General features: G+C 38.4%; 1 protein-coding gene across 3 annotated transcripts; it reads left to right on the plus strand.

Annotated features, from left to right (window-relative positions):
* Positions 1 to 1,540: 1,540 nt before the first annotated feature.
* On the plus strand, positions 1,541 to 16,250 carry mtx3 (metaxin 3). Of its 3 annotated transcripts, none has more exons than XM_072708690.1 (9): positions 1,541 to 1,713; positions 2,836 to 2,905; positions 3,033 to 3,109; positions 3,531 to 3,623; positions 4,241 to 4,423; positions 8,549 to 8,625; positions 9,075 to 9,235; positions 10,845 to 10,975; positions 11,586 to 16,250. In XM_072708690.1, exons 1-9 carry the CDS (start codon positions 1,633 to 1,635, stop codon positions 11,682 to 11,684), a joined length of 972 nt encoding a protein of 323 aa, XP_072564791.1. In that variant the 5' UTR covers positions 1,541 to 1,632; the 3' UTR covers positions 11,685 to 16,250. The 3 variants fall into 3 exon arrangements, with proteins under 3 accessions (XP_072564791.1, XP_023658789.1, XP_023658788.1); XM_023803020.2 differs by having other exon boundaries at positions 1,546 to 1,713; positions 9,075 to 9,232; positions 10,884 to 10,975; XM_023803021.2 differs by lacking the exon at positions 10,845 to 10,975 and having other exon boundaries at positions 1,542 to 1,713; positions 9,075 to 9,232.
* Positions 16,251 to 17,671: the final 1,421 nt, after the last annotated feature.

The raw sequence follows: 17,671 nt of genomic DNA on the forward strand, positions 1-17,671 counted from the left end.
ATCTAGCATATACACTTTTCTAAATGCACGCAGCATGAGTGGCAAGGTAGTTCAGTGGGTAGCACTGTTATGATCAAATCTTGGAGGCAGTGTGTGGCTCAGCCATTTAGGTGCCAGTGATGAGAAGACTATGGGTTTAAATCCCAAGACTGATGGTGCTGTTGGGCCCTTCAGCAAGGCCCTTATCCCCAATTGCTCAAGGGGGGGGGGCTGAACGCTGGCTGACCGAAGACTTTCAGCCCCAAACTTGTTCTCACCCATACGTCTCATGCAAAGTAAGATACAATAGACAAAAAAATTCTCAAATTAATGAATTCTACTCAATATACCCATACTTAACAAGTAACACTACTTAACTGTTAGACTCCACCGGCTTTGGAAGTAGTTTGTGCCTTGGTATGCATTGAACTGTGCGACAAAAAAAAAAAAACGTAACTCCAATCTAAGGATCACATATTAAGAATGAATGTCTCCAGCACCAATGCCTTCAAAATAACAGCACAATTCCTCAGATTATTCAAAGGAGCTCTTCATGGTTTGACGCAGATCGCTAAATTTATCTCTTCAGCCAGGAGATTCCAGAACAAAGCCTTCCCAAATGCCTTATTAGTGTGTGCCAAAATGATCAATTCACTGCCAGGTACATTTTAGAGCTGGAACTGATTGCAACATCAGGTTTCTACTATCCATGCAGGAAACTGATTTCTTTATTGTAAAATGACTATTTCCAGGTTCTCCAACCTTTTTACTGGATGCGGATGGAAATATGGAATGTCTGGCTGGCATTTGGTACCCAAATCATCAACCAGGAATCTGGGAAATGTCTTGTCTTTGGTATATGGGAAGACATTTGGAGGACTTAACAGTTAAATTTTTAATGAATACAAATGGAGATGTGTATAAATTATACGTCAGTGGTCTATGTTAATGCATATCATGGGTCCCTCTAAGAGGAAATAACAGCAAAACAACACGGCAAAAACCTGTGTAGTTGATTTAATGAGCTTTGCAGGTTATAAATGTCCGAGAAAACAGTTCGTTTTGGCGTACAGTGCAGTTCGTTTTACCAGGGTTGCCAATTTTGGTTAGCTGGTTACCATGAGAGTTTCAATTCGAGATAAGTCTGCACGGACATGTACATGTAAGAGTTTTACTACCTCATAAATATTCTGTACGGTTTGCAAACTTCACCAACTCTCTTAATGTGGGTAATTGTAGGTTAATATAGCGGAATAATATAGATTTGCAGTAAGATTTCCTGCGTCAGTCTGAAAGCGTGAGTGTCAAGCTAGATTTGGCAACCCTGGTTTTACTATACCATAAACGAGTCGTTTTGGTTTATATTTGTATTATTTTATAAAAACCATATTAAAAATAAAGCTGTAAAAGGTGTGTAATGTCACTGATATTTAAAAACACAGATAGCAATTTGGGAGTTTGCCACACTTAGTTCCCTAAAATAAAATTTAAAAATCGATTTAGTATTGAGAGGGAGGCTAACAGACGCTTGATGATACGGAGAAGATGAGCGCTCACGCCGGCAGGCGCCCCTGACCCCACTATGGGTGTTAATGACAGGACGCCGGCAGCCGCCCGGACTGGCAGCGCTGCTTCACGTTGGCGGTGCGGAACATGGCGGCCGCCATGGAACTGAGCTGCTGGGGAGAAGGCTGGGGGCTCCCGTCTGTGCACACCGAGTCGCTCGTCGTGCTGGTAACTGGCATTTCCGCTAAATAACGCAGACCTTCGGCAGATGTGTATTAACACGCAGCTGCGACTTTGTGTACGAGAAATGCGAATGAAATGAATATGATGGGGGGTGGCGAGCTAAGCTGCTAACGCGGCTAAGTGCCCTGTGAGCGCCGGAGCGTCCGTACAGCCAGCCCCTGCCGCGCAGCGGATATTTCAGGGTAGATTATCTAAGACAGACCGTGTCTAGCTTGGCAGGAACCGTACGAAGGCTGCCTGCAGGTCAGTCGTCACTGTCGCGGTGACTTTCAAGGTCAGATCGCCTAAGGATCAGAAAGGTGACTAATGGCAGGTGTGGGTCTGGCGTAGCTTTCAGTCCGACTGACATTTTTGGAGGGATAACTGGATATAAATGTCTGACATGATGGTATTGAGGTTTGTGCAGTTCGGGGTCTACGCTTACTGTGGGAAAATCCTATTTCTTTGTTTTGTTAGTTCTTACCCTGGGGATTTTGCTTTCCTAGCCCATCTTATTCAGGATAAGTGTCATTGTTTTACCTTCATGTTACCCTCTTGCCGGCAGTACAAAAATATTCACCTGTGATTTGGTTGTGATTATATTTGATAGATTATAGATAGATAGATAGATAGATAGATAGATAGATAGATAGATACTTTATTTATCCAGAAGAAAATTGTCCAGTAGCTTTTACACAGTATACATACACATACTGTAGGCACACAGACCTACTGTATGACATTCACGCACACATACATACTGCAAAAAATACAAAGGAAAATATCAGGAGGGCAGTGTGCTGCACAGGCCATTGACACATATTAAAATGGACACATAGCTGGCTATTGTCTTTTTAATAGTCCTTTGGATGAATAGGTATAAGAACCTGCTGAAATCCAAGTTAATGAATCGTGGAAATTTGTCCTAAAGTATTAGATGTGAAACATCCTGTTGGGCTTCAGAAAGATGTACTGGTCTGTTGTTTGCATTATAGAACAGAATCATGTGAAATTTCCATTTGAAATTTTACTGGAAAGTAGTTCTGGTATTTCCAGCAAGAATTTGTCCCCTTTCCCTGCTCTTCATGGGAGATATTAGTTCCCTGAATTTTTTTTCTTTTTTTACAGGCATATGCAAAGTTTTCTGGGGCTAAACTCACCATTCAGCCTGTTGACTGGACCTGGAAAACACTGACAGGTAGCTTAGCTGTTAATCTGAAGAACTGCTATTGGTTGGCTCTGCAGCCCTGAGCAACGTAAATGGTTGGAGTATGGATGGGCTCAGTGCTATTGTTTGAGAACTTATTATCTCCAAATTTCCACAGGGACCGTGCCAGCATTGCATTGTGAAGGACACACAGTGACAGAGCCAGCCCAGATCCTTAACTTCTTGAGAAAGCAGGTGGCTTGCATTCATGTGAAAATGTTTCCTGTTGCCTTCCAGCATGAAGTCAACATGACAAGCACTGAGAGAACTTGTGTACAGTCGTTTCAAGTCCTGTACTGTAAATAGGAGGATGATGGCATCCTTGTTTAGAACTGGTTATAGCATTTTTAAACACAGTCTTATTCCTCACAAGGCCAGATTAGTGGGAAAGGTATCTGTTTACAGGCATGGTAAATATGTATCATAATATGACGTCATTTATTTACATTTAAACTAGAATGCAGTTTGAATTAGAAAATGAATTATGTTTGTCAAATTTTAGGATGTGGAATTTTCTGTTCTGTAAACTATACAGATAGTTCATGTTCTCAGGAAGTGTCTGCTTGATCTGTTTTAATGGCACGGTGACTAAAAAGGAACACTCTGTTTGGAATAGAGGTACAATGCTGACTATGAGCTCTCGGCCAAACAAGGAGCAGATACCTTGGCATACATCGCACTGCTGGAGGAGAAGCTGCGACCAGCACTGGTATGTGTGTTGTTAATCAGAAGGCTATCTGTGTGCCTTTATGCCTAAATAATAATTCTATATATGTGTGTGTGTGTGTGTGTATATATATATATATATATATATGTGTGTGTGTGTGTGTGTGTGTGTGTGTGTGGTATACAGAAAGTGAAATGGGGCAGTTTGTAAAATATACATTTAAATATGATACATGTTATGGAAGATACTGGGCATTTTTAATTATTTCTATATATGGCAGTGTCAGTTATATTTGGGTGTAACCATTAAAAGTATATGTTTTTGAATATTAATCATGTTTCTGTTTTAGGCCATATTCAGAGACAAGTTTACACATGCCTTTCTTTTGTTTAGTTAACCATAGTAACTTAAAGTTTGTATTTTGCTAGTTCATGTAAAGTACTGTTGTGAAGGGGAGAACAATAAGTAATTGATCACGTGGTTTCTGAAGGAGGGCAGATGGGCAGGTATTGATTTCAGAGATCCACACACAGTGTGACAAAATAGACAAATCCCAAAACACGGTAGAAAAACACAAAAGGATGGACTGTGTACATTCTGGGGAAGATGATAGGCATAGGGATTGCTGTTCTAAGCTGCGCTTGGCTGTCGCATTGTAGCTGCACACCTTCTGGGTGGACACAGAGAACTACACCAACCTGACCCGGCCCTGGTTTGCCTCCCGATGTCCTTTCCCGCTCAACTTCTTCATCCCGGGTCGGCAGGCCCGTGTGGCTCTTTCCCTCATCCTGCTGACCAAAGGGGAATCGCCACTGCACAGCATCACCGAGGTGGAGGCAAAGGTTACCATCGCTTTGTCTTCTTCAGCACTATATTTACATTTTGCTGTTTTTGACCTTTTGTCATCATTTATTATGCAGTCCTGAATGTTTTATAGTTATTAAATTATTTGTGTTATTGTGACAGTGTAGTGGTTATTTTAAACATTCTCAGTTGGTTGTCTTTGGAACTAGACATTATTTTCAGTATTTTAAAAGGTTTTTAAAAGAGTTGTTTATTCATTAACAGCTGTCGCATGGGCAAAAATGGAATTATTTGGGAAATAGTGCTTATTTGTCAAAATCTACAGGAAAAGAGGATACAATGCAGACTACCAGAGTATAATTTGGTGCCCCCTGTTCTAGAGTACATGGAATGGACACAATGTCTGTGGTACATTTCTTTTAACAAAGACTGTTAGACTTCTTTACACCATTTTTACAGCTGCTTTATTTCTGCTTCCTCGTGCAGACAGTACAGTTTATGTCTCTTTGGTGAAATGGAAAAAATTAGGCAAATAAAAGGGAAGACTTGGCGAAGAGTGATGATCACAAAGCTAGATGGCTGGGAATCAGTCTGGGATGGCTGTGTGTGTTCCGACCTTTCCCACAGTTGACTAATTGGCACAAACTAATAGAGCAGATGGAGTGATTCTGCCCAGGAATACAGGGTGTGCACAGTAAGCTGGCATGATACACACTCAGCCTTTCTGTGGGTCAGTTGTTTTTGATTTGTTTTTCTTGTAATGGAATCTCTAAGCTTGCTTGATTACTCCTTTGAAGTAGTATGTAGTGATTGGTGTTACAGTATAATGTTGAAGTAGGACCAGTATGAATCTAGACCAGGAGCTCCCAACCCCAGTATGCCAACAGCCCACGGAATGCTTGGGTTTTCTGGAGAGGTTGATTCATTTTCATTTGATTCATTTTCCGTAATGCATAATGCATTCATAGGTATCCAGTACTAAGCACCAGGAGGAGAATATGTTACTGTACTTACAATTATTACATTCATATTTTAATGCATCACAGTAAAGAGAAATTTAAGATAAATCGTAAAAAAAGAAAAGATGTTGCATACGATGTGAAATGTAGTGTGACCATGAACGTGAAAACTGCTGCTCAGAAATACGTGAAACATTCTCTGGAACATACCGAATAACGCTTAGTAAGTGCTTTTATTCAGTTCCTCTTACGGTTTAAACATACCGAGCACCGCTTATAACATAACGATAAAAAGTATATATCATGGGAACGAATTGGAAAACATGACCACGAATTAACTAAAAAAAAGTGAATGTAACGCTTGCTGGCTCTCAATATTATACATAAGTGCATAACAATTCCTCGCAATGCAAGGCTTTTAAGGCGGTGTTGGTAGGTCATTCCAACACTGGGTTGTCACTTCCAATATGAAGAAATATGGGACTTCCCTCATAATAAAATATGCCGTGGGAGGGGTCAAATCGTGAATATGGAACAAATCGTGTCCCGCATTGGTTGAAAATGGGACACAGCATTTTATTTTTCAATTTGAGATGATCCCTTAAAATGAAACCCAATTGAATTGTTTCTGTCCATACCAGTATTTGCAGTTGTCAAGTGGCTTAAATGAAGGTCATGCATTAGGCAATAAGTGGGCTACGTTTTAATGTATCGTAGGAAGGAATTAGTAAAATGTGCCCACAATTTAACTAAAACAAGGGAACGAATTCATAAAACATGGATGGATGAAGGTTGTTCATGCATTAAGGGAAAATTCTGAGAAATGGCCCGTCTACCTTGACTCGTGGCAATTAGCTCAGTAAGCCATTTAAAGAGATGGTGATTTTAAAGTTTCCTTACCTGAGAATGATACTGTAAAAGTTTGCCGGATTTAACTGGCAATAATGTAGAACTTTGACTTACACCTTGAAAAATTCTGAAATGGATTGCTGAATTTGGCTTGTGTCAAAAAGCGTACAAAACAGATTGCGATTTCAATGGGGATTTACTTGAAGAAGTACAGTAATACTTTACCACATTTTGACTGGCAACTGTTTAGGATGTTGTGTTTTATGTGGTGCATGACACTTTTAGGCGTTATGTGAAAATTCTGACAAGCAGACTGCCAAACGTAGTGCATTTGTCAAAAGCTTTTAAGCATATGTTGTTTTTAAAGTATTTGCTTGCAGTATTAACTGCAGGTCATTTAAATATAGTTGCAAAACATAGACGATCTGATAGTGGAACAATGGCACATAAATAGTTTACGTTTTTCAGAATAGTCTTATGAGATTTCTTTACATGTCTGCTTCATTATGTCACATTTTAGGCACTACAGTACGTTTTTGATGCATATGTTGCATTTCTCTTGTTTCATTGAAGCATTCCAAAGATCAGCAGAACTGCATTCAATATGTGCATAAATTCCTAACCATTAAATAGCAAGTATTTAAAAATAGGTATCAGTGCAGAGATTAGGTTTGATCACATAAAATTCCTTCAGTAAAATGCGCACCAGATCACACAAGTCTTAAAGATTTAATGGAAATCATTTGCTGCTGCTTGATCTGTCACGGAACTTTGTTTATACTGTTGACGTTATTCATATTATACCTGTCCGTATACTCTATGGCTGCTACTTTTTATACTGCTGACATTTTTATTTATTTGTTTGTCTATTGATTTTGCTCTGGGTAAATCATATTTATTTACATCTTCATTGCTGCATCTTTGTACACGCAAGTAAGATTTTCACTGTATTTTAGTACATCCTGTACTTCAAATATACGACAAAATATTTAAAAATATATTTCATAATATTTTTTAAATAAATCTTGAACCCTTTTCCTATGTGCGATTTGATACCATAATTTTATGTCTGTGTGCACCACACATTTTAAGTCCAAATAATTTGACCATGTATTGGCAAAGCACAGTTTGACTGAAGCGATATGAAAAAAATTATCGTGCTAAAATATTTTGCCATATCGTCCAACCCTAGATGTGTGTGTGCACAGTTGTATATTTTTATTGATTTCTATAATTATATGAATGCACATGAATCCCTGCTTCAATATTTCTTATTGTTATTTGATTTTTATTGGTGCCATTTAATTTTGTAATTCAGCTATCTGTAAAGGGCTCCATTTGATTTAGATTTATGAGCAGTCATATTTTAACTTCTCGGTAAAATCAATTGTGTTCTAAAACATACAGTTCTGCGTAAAAGTCTTAAGCACTCAGAAAAAAAGATCTTCATGACTGTGATGTGTCTGTCAAAGTTTGTCAGCTTAGCCATTTCAAAACCACAACAAAAATTACCACGGTATTTTCAGCAACCACCCAGTATGCCCTTGTATTTTTTGACTTGACCACTACCCCATCTCGTTTGGCCAGTCAGTATTCCATTGAGTTATTTAACAAATCAAGTTAATTGAGCTGGTGGAGAAATTTAACAAATGTATGGAATGGGCGGGGTGCCCCTAAGGAGAGGTTTGTGAGCCAAAGCACAGTTTATCTAGTCGTCCAGAAAGATATCAGTTCTTTTTGGAGAACGGAAAAAAATCTCATTTACTTTTTTATTGTGATACTCTTCATTTGCATATGTTATAATGTTAAATTGTGGGTTTTTTTCCTGAGCAAATATGCATGTACTATCAAAATTAATAACTGACCAAGATGGACATAAATGTTTTCTTTGACTGCCTAAGACTTTTGCACAGTTCTATATTGTCATGCATTGTGGAAGAGATATAACAGCAAATAATTAGACAATATAGAACTGTGCAAAAGTCTTAGGCAGTCAAAGAAAACATTTATGTCCATCTTGGTCAGTTATTAATTTTGATAGTACATGCATATCTCTTCCACCTGCTTTCATAATAGTCATTTTCTTGCATTGTACTTCTCTTTTCTTAGTTTATTATAATTTTTTATAATGTTCTTTGTCACCGGTATGAAATGATCATTCTTGAGGAAGAAATGATTACTGGGGGAAAAGGGCTAAAACTTTTCTAAAATGAATTATGACATCGCATGGTCTCTTAGGTGTGTTTTCGTTCCACATACTCACAGTGGCTAATTATATAGATGCCATTTATTTAATCTTCTAATTTAACAGGTTGCCGCCTGAGTGTCTTAACCCCAATCCAGACACTTTTCCAGGTCTACAATGAAGCCAAAGAGTGCCTGAACTTGCTGTCACACCGGCTGGGAACATCCCCATACTTCTTTGGAAAGATGTGAGTATGATAGTGATTGCAGAAATATGTCATCAGCCTAATGTAAAGTATTGCATTTATTGAAAATGTTATAATGTAACGAGGATCCCTAGTGAACGTTTTCACTAGATCTTCATCATGGCAGCTTTGCTGCTCAGTATTTTTTTGTATTTAATTTAATTTGATGACAAATGAGTGCAGCAAGTCAGTCATTGTTATGATCGTTTTTTTTAGTTTGTTCAAGCATATTTTTTTTGGCCTCTCACCTACAGTACATCTTGTAGGCAATGTACATCTTGTGAGACTCAATTATCTTTTATTCAACAGCGAGTTTAGATACACTGGAATTTTCCATTTACTCTGAGGGCAACACCTGCTATTTTATCCTGTTTCTAGAAGTTCCTAAACAAATAAATATAGGGCCATCCTTGGAGATCTTGTAATACTGCCTCTGTACTGTGCCATCTCAGGCCAGGAAGCCTGGATGCCTTTGTATTTGGGTACATCGCTCCCCTGCTGAAGGCCAGCCTGCCAAGTGGTCCCCTCAAGCAGCATTTGAACCAGCTCACCAACCTGTGCCAATTCTGTGACGCAGTCCTCAAGACCTACTTTGATGACGACGCCCCCGGTAGGGCTGCGTGTGTTTGCGTGTAGGCGTGGCTTGTAAGCCTTAATGAAATAATGTTAAAGTAAAGGAAGAATTGAAATTTTCATTGGGATTCTTTGTTGGTGTGGTTGGAGGAATCTTGTGGAGGTTGTGACAGCAAGCTTCACTCAAGCATTTACAAGAAGTGTATATGTAGTTTGTGTTGCAAACAAATCCATTGCTTTAAACAATGAGATTTCTTGGATTGGAGCTTATGTAATATTTGGCACTGATACCACTGGGGGGTGTATATAAACCTTATTGTCTAAATTACATTCTGTCCAATAGGACTTAGATGCAATGCAAATATCATATATGCTGTGTACAAACTTAAACGGTACTCTGCATCTATACTGTACCCGTACTGCCTAAATGGTCAAGATTCTATACACTAAAACAGTACTGTCCTACTGTATACTGTACTGTAATAAAACTGATAAATAATACATATACACATAAACTTGTAACAGAAGTTTATCACCATGATATATTGTGGGTATTATAAGGTGATATGCACTGTACGGATGGCAGCACAATCGCTTGGTTTACACCAGCTACACGTGGTGCACTGCTGATTTTACTGCAGTAATCCCCCAGGTAGGTGTGGGTCTTAGGGCACTTTTCCACTACACCAGGTACCATACTTTTAGTACTTTGAGAAAGTGCCAAAAGTACAGTACTTCAAGGTGTTGGTTTTCCACCCGCATAAAAACTGGTACTGGCTGAATGACATCACAACGCAAGGCGGGTTATTTTGTAGTAAATTCTAAAAATGGCTGTAGTGTATTATAGGGCTGGATGATAGGTGATATTAATAGCAACATCGCATGTTGTGCCCATGCAATTCTTACATCGCTCGTCAGCTAGATTAAAAGATCAGGCTTCTTCTTCCTTGCAATTCTTTACGGACATTATAACAGGGAGTTTTAGTTTCGCTGAAACATTTTTACTCTGTCATAAAAAAACTTGGCTACCTTTTTTGCAATTTTTATTCCTTTTATAGATTATGTAATATGTTTAAAAATCAGTTTAGAGTTTGTCTCTGCTGCTTTTGCATTAGCACTGCATGCGTTCTCTTAGACAATAGTAATCATTTTCATCCTTGCTGTTTAAATCACTCCTAGGTTTGTTTATCCCTGTTTTTTTAAGTTCATAACTTTTTTTCAAGACGGCAGATGTTTTGTTTTTAGTGGCAGGGTATTTGCATAGCCAATTCACAAAGAAAGCATTTCACCCTAAAGTTCCGATGTACCAAAGAAGTACCCCAGTTGGTTTGGCACTTCTGGTACTGGAATTTTTGGTACTGGTACTTGATGGGAAGTCAATGGAAAAGGGGAAGTACCAAAAGTGCGGTACTTGGTGCGGTGGAAAAGTGCCTTTACACTTAGAATTAAATCTGATGAGGTGCTCTGGTTATTGACAGATGTTTGAAAATCCAAAGAGTCACAGAATCAGCTGATATTTTTGAGAAAATGCACATTGGTTTGGTCAGTCACAAGGTGATTGCATGTGTCATTTTACTAACACTCAAATGCATGCCTTGATATTCTGATGAAGCAGTGATCTGTTCTTCTTCTTCTTGTGGGGATTTGGCGTCTTCCTGTCCCTTTCCATCCATCTGCACCTTCTCCAGGTTCTCCACCCGTCAGCCAGGACGCATCAGTTGACGCGAACCTGCAGAAACTGACACAGCTTGTTAACAAAGAGTCCAACCTCATCGAGAAGGTACTGCCTTTATGTTTTTGCTCCCATATCACTTTCCTCTGCATGTCTATTTTCACAGTGTATTCTCTTCACCTAAATGCACGCTTTCATCTTTCTGACCTGCCTTGTGCAAGCCCTGTTTGGTGTCAGGGCTTAGGAGATGTGCTGTCAGTGATTTCTGACTCGGTATGCAGTTATTTTATCAAGAGAACGTCAGATGCAGTTTATTTTTAACCATGCATCTTTGCAATTATTTTTCAACCATAAACCATCTATTATTCTGTGAAATACCAGGAACTGAAGGTTGAAAGTCTCTATCAGAATACAGCATTAGTACTAAAGTATTATGAAGAACATCTACTGTTCCCTGTAGATTAAATATGTTTGACCACTGTCACCATGCTAACTGTGGCCCCAGTATCTTATCATGTGTAGAAATGGTTGCCTATGATACATCATTTAAATGTAATGAGGCACAGCCTGGTCTGTACAGCCCAGAGATGGTTGCCCTTAACTATCAGTTGGGTCACGTTCTAAACAATTACCCCATGTTGTGTCCAGAAGTGTGATTGCTTATTGTTTGTCAGCCAGTGTGCTGTTCCAGTATAATCCCCCACCATCCCATCTGCAGATGGATGACAATCTTCGCAGCAGCCCCCAGCACAAGCCTCGAGCCCCCCCTGCCAGACCCACCACCTTGTCCAGCCAAAAGAACTCCACACCGGCATGACGACCCAGCCACCAACCAAGTCCGTCACCTCAGGTCTTTGGTGATTCCCCAGCCCAATTCCAAATCGCTAGCTCCTAGCCTGGCCGCAGACCAAACCTGGACCCTTCACATCCATGCTACCACTGATTTCAGAGAAGCACTTTCAGTCGCACACTTTCAGAGCTAGCAGCATATGGGTTTGAATGTTATCCTGACACCCGAGAGGGTTGAACTCTCACGGTCGCAATATCTCTGTATAACTGCTAGGTTGCTAGCCTTAGCACTGTCCTATAGCCAACCAAACGTACTCTGAACCGAGGAATCTTTGGAAATTTCACTGTGGTCTAAAACGAGAATTGAATGTTTTAACACTTCACACGGGATGATGTCTTGTTTGTGATTGGCGGAGGACGAGGAGGAGTATGATGATGATGTCTAAAAGAAGGTGTTTTCGGATAAGCAGAAATTCAAGTTTCCTATTTCAGGAATATTGGAATTTAATAGAAGTTTTGATTTTAAAATATGGGTTTCAAGAAAGAATGTTTTAAATCGTAAAGGTCCTTTTTGGTCTAGACTCAGAATTAAAACCATAATTTGCCTGTTTCTTCAAAGTATTTTACCAGGAATACTGCAATACTTATGGTATGGAAAATTAATTTTGGTTTGTCCACATACCAGTGCATTGTGGTGATTGCGAACTGAATTCTGCTTTTGCATCTATTTCATAATTGAAATGAGGTCAGTTATGGAAAAACAGAATTTGTATGCGTGTGTGGAGTGGTGCTGAATTTGCACAAAATTTTAAAATAAAAGTATATTGTATTTAAATGTTCTTTATTAGTTATCCTAGAATGGGCTTCATTATGTACATTTTTACCAAGAATTAAATGTTTAATGTAGCATTCATACACATACTGCACTGTAGGTAACATATCTGCCCTTTATTCATTCTGTTTTTTATTTTAAGGCATTCGGAAGCATTCTTGCATTTAAATGGTTGTTTATAGAATATAATTGTTGAACAAAAAGAACAAGCCAGCATAAGAATTTGTACCTAAGGAAACATGTTTTCAATGATTCATTACCTCATCTGATAAGTTACTAAACAGACTTGAGATATGTGGACCAGGGAACTGAAGGGCAGTTCCTGCATGGGTACTTTAGTTCGTATTAACATTGGCACATTGAATGAAAACCTCAATGTGCTTACTGATGCTAATTCCTCTGATGTTTTTGTGGGAAATGTCTTTCCCTGTTGATGGGAATTTCAGATGTTTCCGAAATCCTAGTTCATTTCTAATTTGAGATGTCTTGTGCATAAGCAGCTGAGTGTATGTTGTCGAGGCCTGCTTTCCTATAATGATGTTTTATTTCCACTTTTTAATGTAATCCCTGACATCGATTGTATTGCATTTGCAGTTTATTTCACGTGATTTTTGTGGTGAAATACTGTCATCTGTCATTGGCACAAAAAGTGAACACTGCAGTTTCCATATATGTTTCTTTCAATAAGTGGTATTTTTCACGGGTAGTTTATTTGCTTGTCTGCAAAGTTAACTTTTTTTTGTCTGTATAAGAAGTACATTAGAAAATATCTTTCACTTCACAGAAGCAAACCTGCGTTTGCAGAACTATGAAACGTTTGTTTTATTTGAAAATGCATGATTACACAACTGGAGTCTGCAATGGGGAGCTTGAGGCAGTTTATACCAGACATTACTTGGGTCGCTTTTTTAGTTTCATATTAGTGTACATTCCAGCTGCATGTCTCTCTGTCATATCATTGAGTAAGATTTTAATGCTTTGTGGCACCTGTAGCTTTCAATGTGTTTTCATCAACATCCATACAAAATTAATGGTGTGCATTGTGTAAAAAAAGCACTTTAACTGCTTGTACTGTGATCATTCAGATGAAATATTTATCTCTGACATGTACTGGCTGTTGGCATCATCTTTCCTCCCTGACTTATGACTAAATATGAATGAAGGGAAGCTGTTAAATTTACCTGTTAGGGTCAGAGCTTCTGCCTTACATTCCACAACTGATACTTTGTGCAGTTTGAGAAAGAAAATCCATCATTGTGCAATTTGCTTCTGCTTCTATTCATTTTCTTTCTTAAGTTTCTGTACGTGCACCAGGAACACTACAACGAATCCTTTGACAGTATGATTTGGGAAATTCTATAGGTTGAAAGAGCAGATATCAAATCTTTTATTTCCAAGTGTTTCCTGGTTTGTTGGTATGAAGAGGTTGTTTTTTAATGTTAAGCTTATTGATTGTGCTTGTATTTCTTGTTCAGTGTTGAGTTTCAGATCAGCAAAAGAGGCAGTTTTTAGATTGTTCCAGTTTTTGCTCCCAGAATTTATGTATAATCAGGGGCAACATTAATATTGACATGCATATCTGCTGTCAAACCTGTCTATTCAAAAAGGATTTGATATTGACTGCTGAAGTTAAAAATATGACGTTTTAAATAACCGATAAATGCTATGTGAACAATGACTGACTTCTCTAGTTTTTCAGCAGCTGTGATTTTTGCTGAATTCACCACATTTTATTTAGTGCAGAAAATGACACATTTTAGAGACAAATGCTATATTGACATTGAATTCTAAAGTTGATATGTTAATTCTACTGTTTCATTCTGCGGTGACTGAACAGTGTTGTTGTTCCCAGGTTAGTGTCTCATATTTTATTGTACTCTAAGATGTTAACAAGGCAGCATGTCATTCGTCTGCTTATATGCTGATTACCACTTTCCGGAATGTTCTGTTGTGTGCTTACATTGACTGTCCCTAATACGATGGATGGGTGATTCTGTGTTTGGTAACCACTACATCCTTTGATGTTGTCTTTCTCTTCTTGGTTTGGCATACATTCTTCGTAAGCCTATAAAACTGGTCTTTCCCCTGTAAATTGCAAAATCGGAATTGTATACTTCAGTACTTGAGACAGATTTAGACAATTTGCAGTTAAACTTTAGCTTCGAAATGTCCTGAAAACAGGAGTCTGGAAATGTTGAAGGTGTGGCATCCTTAGCATACTGGCATATTACAGCTGAAAACCATGTAAATGTATATGTGATGATATGTTTCCTTAAAGAGGAACAGTCAAAACAGTGAAATATAAAGAATCATTTGCTCGTGAACCAGCTACCTCAAAAGCCCCACCTTTAGAGCCCTATTGAGGTTTGTGCTTGGCCACCGCTGCATTCATATAAAATTATTGTACTTGTTATATCTAGCTTGCTTATTTATTCATTGTTAAAGTGCCTCTTGAGAAGTTGCAATGTTCAGAAACCCCCATATGAATTTTTTTTTATTTTTAAATCATCTGTTATTTACTGTTTATTTATAATTTAAAAAAATAACACATGCATTATTTACTGATGCTCAGAAATGAGATATGAGAAACGGTGGATAGTATGTGTTTACTGCAGTGGACTTTGCAGCAAAAGCGCTTGCTAATTCACTAATATCTTTGTGCTTACTAACGGCCACTTAAATTTGGTTTTGTGGGTGCTCCATGGCTCCTTTTTAGATGCTAAAAGTTCACTAAAGAATTATTTTGTTGACTATTATTATTTCCAAATCATGGAGCTTCTATGCATGTATGTACACTCTGTGGTCATTTTATTAGGTACCCCGAAATAGTACCCCTTAGTCTCCAGAACCACTTCAGGGATAGACCAGCATTCAGTAAGTCTTTCTGCGCGACACTGTTGTACTGAGTTGTTCTTTCTGCATTTGTGGCTTTCCCATTAACTTTAACAAGTCCACTGAAGGCCAAACAGCTTTTTGTCTTGCACAGAACAGCCACTGACTGGATTCTTTTTTGTTTGTCACACCTTTTCTTCTGTAAACCCCAGGCCCTGTAGTGTGTTAAAATCCCCAGAAAGGGGCTGTTTCTGAGAGTCTGGAAGCACCACCTCTGGTTCCAACTATCACACCACTTTCAAAATCACTTAGACCACACACACTGGCTGCTCTGATGCTGAGCCAGATATTAAATGAACACTTTGATACTGTCCCTTTGCTGCATGTATTCCACTGCAGCTAGATGGTTCACAGTCTGTACTAATGACCCGGTGTACCTAATAAACTGCCGACTGAGGGTTCGTAAGAGACGTCATATGGTGCTTATAATGCAGGTCGTCCTCTTTTCATGCAGCATACCCTAGATATGCACCTATTATGCACTAGAGGAATTACGGAATTTATATTAAAGAAACACTAAGTTGTGTTCGTATTGTTACCAGCTTAGAGTGTTAAGACACAGACAGTTATTCTGTATTATGCAGTCTTTCTCAGTGCACCGTGTTTGACCGCATAACTACTTGCTGTAAAAATACATTTTCCATTGTGATTAAGTTAGAAATGTTAAGGAGTCATTCTTTTTATAGTAACTTTTTCTTGAAATAAATGTTAATTGGTATTTGAATTATTATGAATGCTGGATGATAAAACTGTACATTAAAAGAGAATATATATATAAATAATAAATTAAAACATTTGAAACCAGGTGGTACAGTATGTTTCTTTTAAATGCATTTTGACTGTATTAATAAAATCAAAGCCTGCTGTATTTTCACTTCTGTGATTTTTATAGCTTATTGCAGTTCATATATACCTACATATAAATTGCTTTTTAAAAAGAAAAAATTATATCATATTAATGCAGTCTGCTTGGTTTTCTGTCTTGACTTTTTACCCCTTAAAAAATATACACAAGGCGTTTACGTTGGCGTTCCTGCCTGTTGTAGTGTCTGTCTGACCCAAAGCAGTTACATAAGGTGTCCAGCTACATGATCACATGCTAGCTATTAACTTCTTGGTAATCACATGCACATTGGGAGATGTTTGCATAGATGCCTAATGGAAACAGAGAAGGGCGAAAGAAGAGACCTTTTTCTCCTTTCCAGAAATGAAGCTCAGTTTAAAAAAAAAAACCTGGATCACAAATCGTCTGAATGAACAATTTCCTCTGGAAAAACCAAAAACATCTCCTTGGACTATTTGTGAATGGTGTGGGGCAGATCCACATGCCACCACAGTGTGTGATGTGGTTTGAGTATTTTTCCATAGATGGAGACTTCCAATAAGGGCACCTTCTTTCTGCAGTAAGTAACAAAATAATCTCTTTCCCAGTGAATACCTGCCATCCAAATACAATTAAAACTGGTTATGCTAAATACCAGTTTAACTTAGCCCAGGATGCAATGGTTCGGTCTGTACTAAGCACTTGCATAACCGTCTGGTGCCACTAAGCAGGATACATGCCAGCTCTAGCGCATCATCACATCTGCAGAAGGGATTATGGGCCTCAGTCTGCCCAGCATCCATGATCTGCTTGTCACTGACGACCACTCATACCTTGACTGTCACTTTGTCCCTCTGGTAGGTGCGTCAGGCCACTGAAGATAAGAGCATCCGGATTTCAAGACAATGGTTTCCTACATACCATTACGCTCACAAACAAACCATCCAGAACATTTGACACAATGATCTGCTTTCATGCATTTTTTTGTATATTTTGTATGTTTCTGAACTGTGGAAGTTTGTTTTTGCACTACTGTACATGTAGCATTTATTTCAATACAGAAGCGTCTGCTATATGAATAAATATAAATGTATCTACCTGCAATGCTGTTTAAAAGGATTGCACCACTAATAAGCTCGTCTTTAAGATTGAGGCATCTCCCAAATTCACTCAAGGTTGCTGTTGTCGTGCATGTCCTTAAGAAACCAGACCTGGATTCCACTGATCTGGCTAATTACAGACCTATTTCTAATCTTCCATTTACTTCCTAAATCTTAGAAAAAGTAGTTGCTAGTTAGTTATCTCTGTTCTTACAAAAATAACCATTAATGAAATGTTCCAGTCAGGGTTTAGGCCAAATCACAGCACTGGAACTGCATTAGTGAAAATCATTAATAACTTGCTTATGGCTGATGATGATGGGTGCATATCCCTGTTGGTTCTGCTGGATATAAGTGCAGCATTTGAT

The sequence above is a fragment of the Paramormyrops kingsleyae genome, chromosome 2, assembly GCF_048594095.1.
Source record: "Paramormyrops kingsleyae isolate MSU_618 chromosome 2, PKINGS_0.4, whole genome shotgun sequence".
Classification (NCBI taxonomy): domain Eukaryota; kingdom Metazoa; phylum Chordata; class Actinopteri; order Osteoglossiformes; family Mormyridae; genus Paramormyrops; species Paramormyrops kingsleyae.

Bases quoted from the DNA above. Each gene is read 5' to 3' on its own strand.
- mtx3 (XM_072708690.1), top strand. From the start codon at position 1,633: ATGGCGGCCGCCATGGAACTGAGCTGCTGGGGAGAAGGCTGGGGGCTC. The intron at 1,714-2,835 runs GTAACTGGCATT...CTTTTTTTACAG, and splicing joins CCGAGTCGCTCGTCGTGCTG to GCATATGCAAAGTTTTCTGG. The intron at 9,236-10,844 runs GGGCTGCGTGTG...TGGGGATTTGGC, and splicing joins TGATGACGACGCCCCCGGTA to GTCTTCCTGTCCCTTTCCAT.